Consider the following 13,308-nt stretch of genomic DNA (forward strand, 5'->3'; position numbering starts at 1 on the left):
AGAAAATATGGATTCACTGACTTGTTCCAATATAAGATAAACAAGCTCCAATTTTCTATAAAAATATTTTCTCATTCTTTACCCTCTTTCACTTTAAACAGATTTGTTAAGCTTCACCATACATGCCGTATCCCAGATTTTAACTAGCCAAGAATCAACAGAAGGAGGGGTGGTAATTTTCCAATTCTGATATATATTTATATCCCACCTTTCAGGATATAAATCCTTCCAAAGCAGCTTACAATGAAATTACATATTTTAAAAACACTGTAAACAATTAATATATTAAAATGTCATCAGATGCATCAAACATTAAAGTACCCAGTGTATTATTTATTCTTGTGCACTGTACTAGGAATTTCCTATGTTACTTATGAAATGCTGACGTTGCACAGCAGCCTTTTCTATGGGATGAGGGTGTTAAAAGGTAATCAGAAAAACACCCATAATCATATACACCTCACGCAACTTGCTCATGCCAATGTAAGATAAGATATCCACAAAGTGCATAATACAAGAGACTGAGAAAACCGAATAAAAGAAGTAACAGAGTGTAATGATGAGCAGTGTGATTCCATCCCGGTATCTTGGGACCAATCCCAATATCTTGTGTGTTCTTAATAGGGAGGCTAAGATCCTGCTGGTCAGTTTTGTTCTACACAAACTCACATTCCTATCCATCTACCCAAGTTGAGCCATTTTGGTAGGATCATATGGATATCTTTGGATCCAGTGGTCCAGTGGAAAGAATAATGGCTTTGGACCCAAGTCTACCCCAGGGAAATAATGAGGATAATGAAATGATAACAGTTGTGCACTTTCAACACTCAAAATAATACTTGCACTGCGACAGCTATCAAAATGGTCAAGGGGCAGTTTTGCCGTGAACTTCTTAAATCGAGGAAACGTGCTTACAGTTTCCCAGTGTTCCAGCTTCTACTTTTGTCTGGCAAGTAGAATAGTGACTCATTAAAAATATATTCCACTTATTAAAATTCTCAAAACAGCTCACAAGAAAGAGATCATACAAAAACAACATAAGCATTCTAAAACCAGTACTTAAAGACAATACATTGTAAAATAGCAGCCAAAAATCATAATCTGTGCATACTCAGAAGAATCCCAAGTTCTCCACTACCCAAGGGCCTTCTTCAAAGCTCAGCCTTTGCCAGTTTCCTACATGAATGAAAAGAGGTGGCTGAATGAGCTTTCCTAGGTAAAGAATTCCAGGGTTAGGGTACCACTGCAGTTAAGCCCCTAGACCAGGGATGGGGAAGCTGTGGCCCTTCACATACTGTTGGACTACCACTCTCATTGTCCCTGACCATTGGCCAAGCTAGCTGAGGCTGATGAGAGCTGGAGTCCAACAACATCAGAAGGGCCACAGCTTCCCCACTGCTGTCCTAGCCTTAGTCACCACATCTTTGGAGGCAGCTCCTTAAACAGGACATCTTTTTGAAGATCTAAGAGCCTAGTAGCATAGCAAAGTGGGAAGGAGTGGATATGAGAAGGAATTCCTTCATGTGAGAAGCATTTATTTGCATTAGTTCATGATTGACATACAAGAGCTAATCACTCTTCTGTAATTCTTATTCTTAAATAATAATTATTCTTAATAAATAATAAGTCTACAGTCATGTTTACATGCTGCTTTTGAGAGTGGCATACATATGCCTTTCTTTTGGGCTCATACTCTTTTGTGTTTTCTTTTAAACTCTTGTAAGCCCAAATCACGGACTGGAATTAGCAAGCCATATAATGTCAAACAGATCAAAACCACCACCCCTCAGGAAGCAGAGGAAGCCATTCGATGCTTGATGCAAGCAAAAGGAGGTAAAATGAATGGAGCTTTCTGCTAAGAAATTTGACAATATCTGTTTCTATGTTGCTTTTTTATAATTATGGCATACATAACAGACATCTCTTTCAGGAGCCATCGTCAAATTTTATAAACTGCTGTTCTCATTTCTTGTACAGTGTAACATGGAAAGCCATCAGTTTGCATAACAATACAGTTCATCTTTTTGTTTCAAATGGAACTTATTTCTGCCTTTTCAAGCATTAAGTCAGCACCTAATATTTTTAAAAGAGCTCCTTGCAATCTCTTTACATTGAGACACTTAAACTTATTTTTTAAAGTAATGTGCTATGTGAAAATGGTTCCTGTAATTGAAATGGATTTATAGTGTGAAGTGGATTGCATATTGTTGCAAAAATCATCCCCTATGACAACAATTCTTAAACTGTGGTTTGCACTGCTTTTCCTAGTGATTTGTTAGACTTCAGATAATTCCTTCTGCATGTGGAGTGACGGGAAAAGTACTGTGTTTGTGGATTCACCTTATCCTTGAAGCATTTGCCATTCAAGAAAAGCACTGTTATTCAGAGCCTATTTTTGCATTACAGCTTACCAAAGGGAGACTGTTTGAAAGGGCAGTGGTTGCTCCGAGTTGCAACATGCAAGAGCTGCTCACTGTGTAGATCAGGGGTGGGGAACCTCAGCCCTAATTAGGCCCACTAGGCCTCTCCATTTTGCCCATAAGGCCACTTCAGCCATGCCATTCCATGCCCAACTGGCCTAGACCTGATGTCGTATGGGATGGTCAGGTCTTACTGAAAAAGTACTCTATTGCGGAGCACTTTGCAATGTAATCTGGATTCATGGGGAGACTTCAGAATTCTCATCTTCAGGGCAAGACTTGTCACTTTATTACTGTAGTAATCCATTTCTTGACTTAATTTTACTGTTTTTTTGTTTGTTTTTCATTTTGTTGGAAGGATTATTATTATTATTATTATTATTATTAATAATAATAATTAAACTTATATACTGCCCGACTAGCAATAGCTCTCTGGGCAGTGAACAATATGATATGAGGATATGAGAGTGGTGAATATTTTGGGTTTTTTTCAGTCAGTCAGTATGTTTATTTGTACAATCTCAGATCATTACAAAATTAGATTTTAAAAAAATCCGTTAGAATTTTCACAGCAATGTTTGTGTCAAACATAGGAAGCTGTCTTATACCAAGTCAGAGCATTGGTCCATCCTTGACACAGTATTGTCTTCGCTCACTGGCAGGGACTCCCTAGGGATTCAAACAGGAGCCTTTCCCAGCCTACCTGGAAATTCCAGGGATTGAACCCGGGAGCTTTGGCATGTAACACGCGCTCTACCACTGGGCTAAGGCTCTCCTCCATCCCACCCCCATAAAGTCGTTTTTAAATTCAGACTACTTTTGTCAAGACTTGATTTTTATAAAGAGTGCAGTGGTCGGTAAAATGAGTACCCGGCATATGCTGGGGGGTAAAGAAAGGCCGGGGAAGGAACTGGCAATCCCACCCCATATATACGGTCTGCCTAGTAAACGTCGCAAGACGTCACCCTAAGAGTCGGAAACTATTTGCACTACAAGTGCGGGGACACCTTTACCTTTACCTGTGCTTATTGTTAGCGAATGTTGTAAATTCTTGCCTTTGGTGTGCATTTTCAGCCCAGATAAGTTGGTCACAGTGTGTGTGTGTGTGTGTGTGTATAAAAGACAGTTTGAGCAAATTAACTTTTAATTTATCTTGCATAGTAGAATAAATAGATTTTCTACCTTTTATATTTTAGTAACCCCAGAGGAAGCCTTGGCACCCATTCCAGTGACAACCCAAACTGTCACTAAATCTGAAAGCTTTCCTGGTGTTCCAAAGCCTGCACCCCTTCACAGCATGCCTGTCCCAGTGCTCGTCCCTCAGCGTCCACCGCCCAAAGTTCCATCTACTAAGAAACTATCCCCCCTGCAAACGACGGGAGGGAAGCCAGGATGTGTAAGTGTTATAGCAGAACTTTCTCACCAGCAGAGAAAGAGTCCCTTAATTATAGTGTTCAGTCAATATCCAGAAGGCATATTTGGGGGTTGTACATGCAGTTGCTAGGTATAAGTACAAAATTTGCAACTGAGCTTGTCAATGAGCTGAATTAGTAATAATAATAATAATAAACTTTAATTTATAGGCCGCCTATCTGGCCAATGGCCACTCTAGGCGGCGTACAATAAAGCACGATAAAATACATGGTAAAATATGATACAATAAAAACAATATAACCAGTACAGCACAATGCAAAATTACAATATTTAGTAGAGTTGTCAGTAATACAATTCTGAAGCTAGTTCACCTTAGAAGTCTCAAGTTCATAAAGGCCTGATGGAAAAGCCAAGTCTTCAGGCCTCGGCGAAATATATATAAGGAAGGGGCATGTCGAAGATCTATTGGGAGGGAGTTCCAAATCGTGGGGGCTGCCACAGAGAAGGCCCTCTCCCGAGTCCTCACCAACCCAATCACTTTAGTTGACGGGACTGAGAGGAGGCCCTGAGTGGCAGATCTTGTAGGGCGGCACAATTTATGACGTTAGTAGGTATTCAGCCTTCAAAAGTCCCTTCATTGCCTAACTATGCTCCAAGACTTCCACCAAGGAGAAAGAAGTCTGCTCCTTTTGGGTGTTGTGGGGAGTGAGGTGAATAGGCTTGACACACTGGTGCTCAATCCCAGCCACATTAAGATATTGGATTTCTCCATTGATTTTTATGGGCAGCTCTCACTTCTGTCCCTGGGGACATTTAAAAATAGCTTCCTAGTATGAGGCAGGAAATGAACTATCCAAACACTGAGATGGTTCTCTCTGACCTTTTTGTATTTATGTGTCTCTTAAGGGGAAGAAAAGGAAAGTGGAGCAAAGGACGACAGAGGAGAGACAAACAGAACTCTCCACCTTCCACTCTCCTACTTAGTCCTCTCTGGGCTCCTCTCTCAGCTAGCCTCTCTTTCACTCCCTCCTTTCCCCTCCCATCTTATCATCCCAACAAGGAAAATGCACAGCAAGAGGGGAAGGGGAAAGTATGATGGATGAATGGGATTTCTGGATGAAGAGTGGCATATACATTTTAGAAATGAATTAAGTGTCAGTGTTGCTCATCAGCTTCAAAACCCTTGTGCTCACCCACTCCGCAGCCAGCCATGCCCTCCTCCAGTACAACTCCATTCTGTTTCGCCCCTCCTTCCACTGTTCTTTTCCATCTGACTACTAAGCATACACAGTCCTCATTGGCCTGTTTTTTGGGGAGGAGGGGGTTTCCTTTAGTGTTTTTTAAATGTTTCTTGTACTTCTAAACTTAAGGATTCACCTGAGCATGCACACACCCCTTGTTTCTTGATGCCCCGATTTTGGCTTCAGTGTTTGTCAGCACCCTGGGACTGAGTTCAGAATTAGTAGGAGTGATGACAACCATGGAAAGGAGATAATTCTGTCCCCTAAACATTGGAGTTTTTAGCACATTTTTAAAACAGATACCCTAAGATCTTTTTTAATGTCACATCTGATATAGAATACTGCATGTACAGAACTACAGAATAAGCTATTGCTAATAATCCATCAGCTTTGCTTTAGCAGGCTTGAAGCATTTTTTGGTGGGGGTATGTGAGGTTGTGTTTTTCTTGATCACTTTCCTGATCCTACTGGGTGTTTGGTTGAATGGCAACTGATTGTCATCTTTTTCTCAGCCTCTGTCTCCAGAAGAGCAGTTTGAACAGTCCATTGGTCACTTCTCCTTTACATTGCCAGAGTCTTGCCTTGAAGCCAGAGCTACAAGTCCTACCAGAGCAGCCCCTGTTCCTAAGCCAAGAACAGTCCACCCAGACAAAATCCTCGAGAGGAGGCGGAGCAGTGAAAGGCAGCCGACTCCCCTGCACCTTCCAGAGGAAAGCTGTGGTCTTCCTTCTCTGAATTCTAACTATGCTCCAAGAGTTCCACCAAGGAGAAAGAAGTCTGCCCCTCCTGATTTTCATCTGCAAGCACTCCAGAACAGTGACAGCCTGTTTCTCAAGAGGTTAACTTTCAGTTCCAACAAGGACAATAATCCATCTATCAGTCAGGATTCCGAGTCCCTCCCATTCTCACTTAGAGAGTGCTCTTTTCCTGCAGCCGCCGCCATGACCAGCCCAGTTGACAATGGCTCTAACCTTTTGAGGCCAACTGCTTCAGAGTTAATTGGTAGCCTGCAGGTTCCTCCTTCCATGTGCCTCCAGCAGCAGCAGCAGCTTTCAGACAATGACTTTCTTGGGGGAAGCACCAGTCTGTTAGACCTGGAGGCAGACTGTGCTACTTACCAGTCAGCCACTCATCCTTTGCCAATCAATCCAACACACACTCCAAAAGATTTGAAAAACTCCAGTCCAAGAGATTTCAGCCACTGGGTTACATTTGGTGAAGGTGGCAACATTGGTACTATCTCTCAAGACTCTACCGAACTGGTTGCCTTCAAGCAAAACCAAAACACCGGTGTAGACACAGACTGCAATTTAAAACTATGAGCCTTTTTTCCCTTGTCTTTTCTACAGCAAGCAAACATAATAATAATAATAATGGGACAAGATTTTTTCTAAACCAGTTTGCTTTATTCTCAGAGCCTCTGGTACAGGAAGGACTTAAGTTCATCAAGTCAGTTACGGTACTTTACCCTCTCCCACACCCCAAATGAATCGTATGGTACATTGAGTAACAACTCTTTGTTTTACGTGTGCTGCTATAATTCTTTCTGGTGCAATTACTTCTTGTTTGCACTTTGCTCACTTTCTGTACTTCATGCCAAGGCTGGCTGGTTGCCCTGTACTCCCTTGCTGTGAAAATGATAGCACGGAGGATTCTGCATTATGTCTAAAGAGGCACTTTTTGTCGCTTTGGGCACACAAGTGTAATTGCTGTGAAATGGTAAATAGACTTTCTAGGAAAGGAGCCCTACTGAATCGAGTAGGACTTATTTGCCGAGTATCTCATGGCATTTCCTAGAGCTGTTTGCCTCTGCCTCTTCCCTTTTGTGGTAGTTAACATCTCCACATTCTGGGAAATTTAAATCAGTTGGGCTCAGGCAAGCAAGCGCTCTGCTTTTCACTGAGGGTTGAAAGGGACAAAACTATCTGCCAATGGTGGCTAGTGATAACAGCATAGAATAATGTGGCACAGGATATAAAGTCATCCAAGGCTGCTTTAGAAGTGGTGCTGCAGTCAACAGTGTTGCTAGTATCAGGGACTGCCATCTGTGTAAAAGGCCTGCATAATGATACAGCTGATAGCAAATGGTATCTGAGAAGATGAGAGCACGAGACCATATACTGTAAGGCAGCTGCAGTCTCATCTCTAGCATGAGTGAAGGTTGGGAAGTGGCTCAGACATGCCTCCCTTAGTGTGGGGATGGGGAATCTGTAGCCTTCTGCATACTGCTGAACATCAACACCAATGGTGAGGGATGATGAGAACTATAGTATTCCAACAACATCTAGAGGGCCACTGGTTCTCCATCCCTGTTCCAGAATATCACTCCGTTGCTGTTCTGTATTGCATTTGCTGACCCACATCCTGACTGGTTCCCTATGATTGAGAAGACCATGTTGCTTAGGGCAGCCTTCACCAATCTGGTGCCCTCCAGATATTTTGGACTATTGCTCCCATCAGCTAGCACAGCTCCCAAATGAGCAACATATATAGAAAATGTCAGAGGCACATATGAGGGAAATGTCTGTATTCAAGGCTCCCAGTTCTCATGCTTTGGAGCTACAATCCCAAGAATGAAAGTACCCTTTGCCTAGTAAAGCATCAGGGCAGCTACTGTAGAGAACAGATTAATAATGTAGTGTGAGCATAAAAGGCAGATAATTTTATTCTTAATAGTTAACTAATAAGGAAACACATGTAAGGACCTACCTGTAGGAATCAGACAATGATATACCATGTGGTGACTGTTCAAGACTGGTAATTTACTTTTGATGCAGTGGCAAATTTAGTGATTTGATTTTAATTGATCTTAAATAGTAAAGATGGGGGGGACTATAAAGTATTTGACTATCATTTTTTGTATTGAGGCTGTAAATAAGATCATTAAATTTCTTTTTTAAGAAACTGGACTTGGTTTATTCCTTTTTAGATTCTATTTTCCTCTAAACATTTGGCTTTTCAGAAAGGAATGTGATGCCTCTTGCTTCTGTGAATCAGAGGCTAAAATGTAAAAGGGAGGGGGGTGTCAGATATGTAATAATGGCAAAACAGTTATTTAATCAGACTTTTGTTCTGCTTAATATCAGACATCTCTTAAGTTGTTTACATAAGAATAAAAACACATCAAGTAAAATTTCTTGGAAGCTGGAAAAAACAAAATGCAACTATATATCACAGATAACACTGGGCAATATACAAATGTGACAATTAAGAGTCAAAGTACACAAAAGCTAGGGTAAACTTACACATTTTAAAGAGACATTTAATGGTCTCAATCAAGGGTGTGGGTGCTGTCACATCATTACCAAATGGCAATCTGCTGGTCTTGGAACAACCAGCATGGTCTCCTCAGAAGACCTTAAAGATTGACTTGGTCTGTCCTGGAAGAGGCAGTCTCCTAGGTCGCATGACCTCAGGTTGTTTCAGGACATTGCAGAACCTTGAAGTTTGCTTGCTAACTAATAGGCAGCCAATGCAGATCTTACAGCATTGATGTAAAGCTGCTAAGCACCCTAGCAGCTGCACTAGTAGCTTTGAACCAGGTGCAAGGGTAGCCCCACATACTGTACAGTGCATGACAGTAGTCTAATTGTAAGGTTAGCAACGAGTGGAACACTATGCAAGGCTATCCTTATCCAGGAACTATTGTAGTTGCTGCACCAACCAAAGCTGGTAGTGGGTGTTCCAAGCCACTGAGGTCAACTGGGCCTCTAGTGATAGCAATGGATCTAGGAGCAACCCCCAGAACTATACACCTCCTCCTTCAGAGAGAGTGCAACCCAATTCCTGGACCATGAAACTGTCCATCCATAGCGTCTGGCTTGTCAAGATTCAGTTGCAATTTACTGGCCTTCATACAGTCCATTTTTATGGAATTTATATCCCACCCTTCCTCCTGAAGTAGCCATGGACAGTAAACACATCAACAAAACTTTTTTAAAAAAAGTATTCTAAAAACAGTTACAGTTTTCATCCAGTGATCTCTGAGTTGCCAGGAATAGACTCCTTCAGCCATCAAATGCCTGGATAAACATATATTTTCAAATCCCTCCTAAAAGTCAATAATGACACACCTCACTGGGGAGGGCATTCCACAAATGGGGAACCACCACTGAAAAGACCCTTTCACAGGTCAGTGCCGTTGGGGCAACCCCTGGTGGAACCACCAACAAAGTCTTGCCTGTGCTACATCCAGGCATCAGCTTAGGACATACATAACCTCCTGATTTAGATGTTACAGTGCAATAGAGCTAGGTGTCACCAGCATACTACTGACATCTTGCACCAAATTTCCTAATGATCACATCCAGCAACATCATATCACTATTAATAATGGGGACAAACTACACCTAGAACATCCCATAGATCACCTTGCAGGGGCTGAGGCACAATCACCCAATACCGCTCTCTGGAACTATCTCTGCTAGTTGGATTGAAACCACTGTAAAACAGTGCCCCCAACTCAAGAGGATACCATAGTCAACTGCATCAAAGGATAATCAACAGGGTTGCACTTCCCCTCTCCCAAAAAACATCACCAAGGAGACCAAGTCCTATTCTGTCCCCAAGGCAGGCCTGAACACAAAGTACATAAGAACATAAGAAGAGCCTGCTGGATCAGGCCAGGTACATTTGCTACTCTGTACAGACAGAACATAAAAATTGTGGCAGACTCTTGAGACCTCATTGCTTAGTACACATGTAAGAAGAATGTAAGAAATCCTTTCAAGATTGGATCTATGGGTCATCTCCAGCTTGCCATTATCAACAGTGGTTGGCCAGGTAAGTCTGGGAACAAGCTGGGAACACCATCTTTGATATTAAGAAACAACACTAGGATTAAAAGTTGTATGAATCATCATGCACTTAGACACTCATCTTCTAACAGTTCATTACCACTTGGCCAGATCAGCAGTCACACAGACAACCTACTTCTGCACAGGTATACTTCTAGATCAGGGCTTAGTACAGAAATTATACTACAGTGGTGGGGCCAGCCCATGGACGTAGTTAGACCTGCCAGGCATTTTCATTTGGCCAAGCCACACCCATATGCCCTGTACCTGCTACTCTGATGCCTGCTTCTCAGACTTGGCCCGGATGGGGTAGGGGAGAAAATTATCCAGCCCATCATCCAGATCCAGTTCCCATCCCCATCCCTAAGCTACTGCATTTAGCTAGTCTCCTTCCCTACTTTCCACCTATCTTTTTTGTTCTTGTCATTTAGAAACAGGAAGGGTTTGTGTTTTCAGTGCAAATGAAAGGCGGATAGGTACAAATGATATTTTCCAGCTTAACTCCTGCTGGATAAATTAAAAACCCCTAACCCCTCCTCGTTAATAAAGGAATCAAAAGTACTATTGGATATTTATGGCTGCACCTCAACATAAAACATGAATTCCTGTTAAAAGGAGGAGCATGGTTTATTGTTAGTGCCAATGTTCCGCAACTAAGATGCAACAGCTTTGTGGCAGCTCATTCGCATGATAACAAATCAAATCAAATTTTATTACCGTCAACAGACCATTGAATCTACAGATAAAATTATTACAACCTCATTTTAAAAAAATATAAATGGAATATATATATATATATAAGTGAAATGATACTTTTAAAAAAATACAAAGGACCAAACAACACACAGTTGGTTTAGAAAGTACCAAACAATCATTAATAGTCTAATAGCCAAGTTCAAGAATTTGGCCACTTGCTTAATTGACTTGTTAGTGCCTCGAAGTAATATAATCATAGGAGATTCACTAGAACGACCAGGTGAAGGCTGGATAACAAGTATATGAAGTCCTTCCTGGCCCCTTGATAGAAACTGCAGTACAAAAGAACATGCAGGATGGACTCGGCTCTGCATTGGTACAGGGGTAACATCTAGAATTTGTGGCAGCTTCATTACGTCTGCCATCAAGTAATTGGGAAGGGAGAATATTAAACCTTGCTAGGGAAAAAGCTTTCACATGATAACAAAAGCATTCGAAGGAAAACTAATTTAAGTGGATTTACAAATTGCAAATAAAAGTTACATATTTGTATTACTCTACTTGAAGAAGCAAAGTATCTGGCCTTCAGCACTATATCCTATAACTGGATGATTGGTGAGCTTTCTCATTAAAAGTTTAGATCTTTTCAGTAGCATTCTCTGTGCAGTCAAGTACAGCTCATGCCATTCATTCTGAACAAATCAAAGAAACAACAACAGTCTATCTAGTCCAAGTGTTGTACAATAAAAAAAGTTAGCTGTCCCAAGTGGCCTGTCTGTTTTTAAAATGTTTTCCTAATGGGAAATCAAAACTCTGATTTCCAGTATAAGAATCATGCTGCTTCAAGATGCCAGTCTACACTGTGTCTACAGATATCATGCACATAATCACAACCAATAATTCAATAATTCAAGGCACAGAAGAAAGATACTGAACTTGAATTTCATGGCTGTTTCTCATCCAGGCTTCTTGTTACCCATCTTCGCTTAAGACAAGTTGACATGTGTATTTGTCTATTCATCATCTGCAGCATGTCTGAGTGAAGTATCACAGATTAATCACCACGTGTCATGATATACTAGACAATACGTTCTACATATTTGGTATAAAAGGTAGTTCATATAATTTACACAGACACAGACTTATTCAGCTTATCAGACATCAAGCATTGACTATTGTGTGATGAGTGGTCAAATTATGTACACTCATGTGTGAACAGGCCTTAGTTTTAACAATTTATCAGAATTGAAACAAGGGAGTAGGAAGAGGGCATGGCAGTTATTACACCTTACCTCTCCAAGTTTCTTCAGCCACTTGTCTTACAAAAAGAATGACCCAACAAGGTTCTCCCCTCCTGCCTTGCCCTTCTTTGCTTACTAAAGCATGCCAAGGGGACATGGTCAATGCATCATTGCAGAAGGGAGTTGTTCCTGGTACCCTGAAAGAGGCAATGATCCGTTCCTGAAAAAGCCCACCCTGGATCCATTGGTTTGTGACAGCTACCACCTGGTCACAAATATCCCCCTTTTAAGGAAGGTGATTGGATTCTGGTGCAGCAATTGCAAGTACTTTTGGATGAAACAGATTATCTTGACACATTCCAATCTGGGTTCAGACCTGGTTATGGGACTGAATCAGCCTTGGTTGCCCTGATGGATGACCTTTATCAGGAGGACAGGGTAGTACGACCCTGTTATTCTTTCTTGATCTCTCAGCGGCTTTCAGTGCTATTGACCATGGTATCCTTCTGGGCTGACTTGGTGAGATGGTTAGCAGAGGCACTGTTTTACAATGGATCTAATCCTATCTCCAGGGTCATTTTCAGATAATAGTATTGGGTGACTGTCTTTTGGCCCCCTGGCAGCTGTGCTGTGGGGTGCCGCAGGGTACCATCTTGTCCCCCATGCTGTTTAACATCTATATGAATCCCTTGGGAGCGGTCATCAGGAGATCTGGGGGGAGGTGTCAGCAGTATGCTGATGATACCCAGCTCTATTTCTCCAAAACATCTGAATCGGGAGAGGCCGTGCAAGCCCTGTACCACTGCCTGGAATTGGTGGTGGGCTGGATGAAGGCCAATATACTGAGTCTGAATCCTAGCAAGATGGAGGTGCTGTGGGTTGGTGGTTCCCGAGTTTGGATAATTGGGTCAGTTGCCTGCTTTGGATGGGGTCGTACTCCCTCTGAAACAGCAGGTCCATGGTCTGGGGGTGCTCCTGGATCCATTTTTGTTGCTAGAGGCCCGGGTGACCTCAGTGGCTAGGAGTGCCTTTTGCCAGCTTTGGTTGGTAAGACAGCTGTAGCCGTTTTTGGACCAGGGTAATGTGACCACTGTTGTTCATGCACTGGTAATCTCCAGGTTGGATTACTGTAATGTGCTCTATGTGGGGCTGCTCTTGAGGTTGGTCCAGAAACTGCAGCTGGTACAAAATGCAGCAGCGTGACTGCTCACTGGGGCAGGGTATCGCCAACCTGTCATCCTGCTGCTGAAAGAATTGCACTGGCTACCCTTTAGCTGCTGGGCCAAGTTCAAAGTTCTGGTTTTGGTATATTAAACCCTATACAGCTTGGAACCAGGATGCCTGAAATATCTTTTCCCTTATATACCAGTCGATCACTGCACTCTACAGGTGAGGGCCTACTGCAGATACCATCTTATCAGGAGGTCCGTTCCACGCAACACAGGAAGTGGACCTTTAGTGTAGTGGCATCTACCCTTGGGAATTCCCTTCCCTTAAATATTAGACAAGCACCATCGCTTGTTGTCTTTTCGGTGCCTAC

General features: G+C 42.1%; 1 protein-coding gene across 9 annotated transcripts in view; it reads left to right on the top strand.

The window, feature by feature from the left end:
- The window catches only part of SYNJ2 (synaptojanin 2), a 76,072-nt gene extending 68,161 nt beyond the window's left edge, over window positions 1-7,911 (top strand). For 8 of the 9 annotated variants that reach the window (XM_061624217.1, XM_061624220.1, XM_061624223.1 and 5 more), the window contains 3 exons: window positions 1,725-1,833; window positions 3,617-3,816; window positions 5,548-7,911. In XM_061624217.1, the coding sequence (XP_061480201.1) occupies window positions 1,725-1,833; window positions 3,617-3,816; window positions 5,548-6,357 (1,119 nt within the window). In that variant the 3' untranslated portion in view covers window positions 6,358-7,911. The remainder of the gene's footprint in view (window positions 1-1,724; window positions 1,834-3,616; window positions 3,817-5,547) is intronic. The other variant, XM_061624225.1, reaches the window with a different exon arrangement.
- The last annotated feature ends 5,397 nt before the right edge of the window (window positions 7,912-13,308 follow it).

The sequence above is a fragment of the Rhineura floridana genome, chromosome 4 (assembly GCF_030035675.1).
Source record: "Rhineura floridana isolate rRhiFlo1 chromosome 4, rRhiFlo1.hap2, whole genome shotgun sequence".
Lineage (NCBI taxonomy): Eukaryota > Metazoa > Chordata > Lepidosauria > Squamata > Rhineuridae > Rhineura > Rhineura floridana.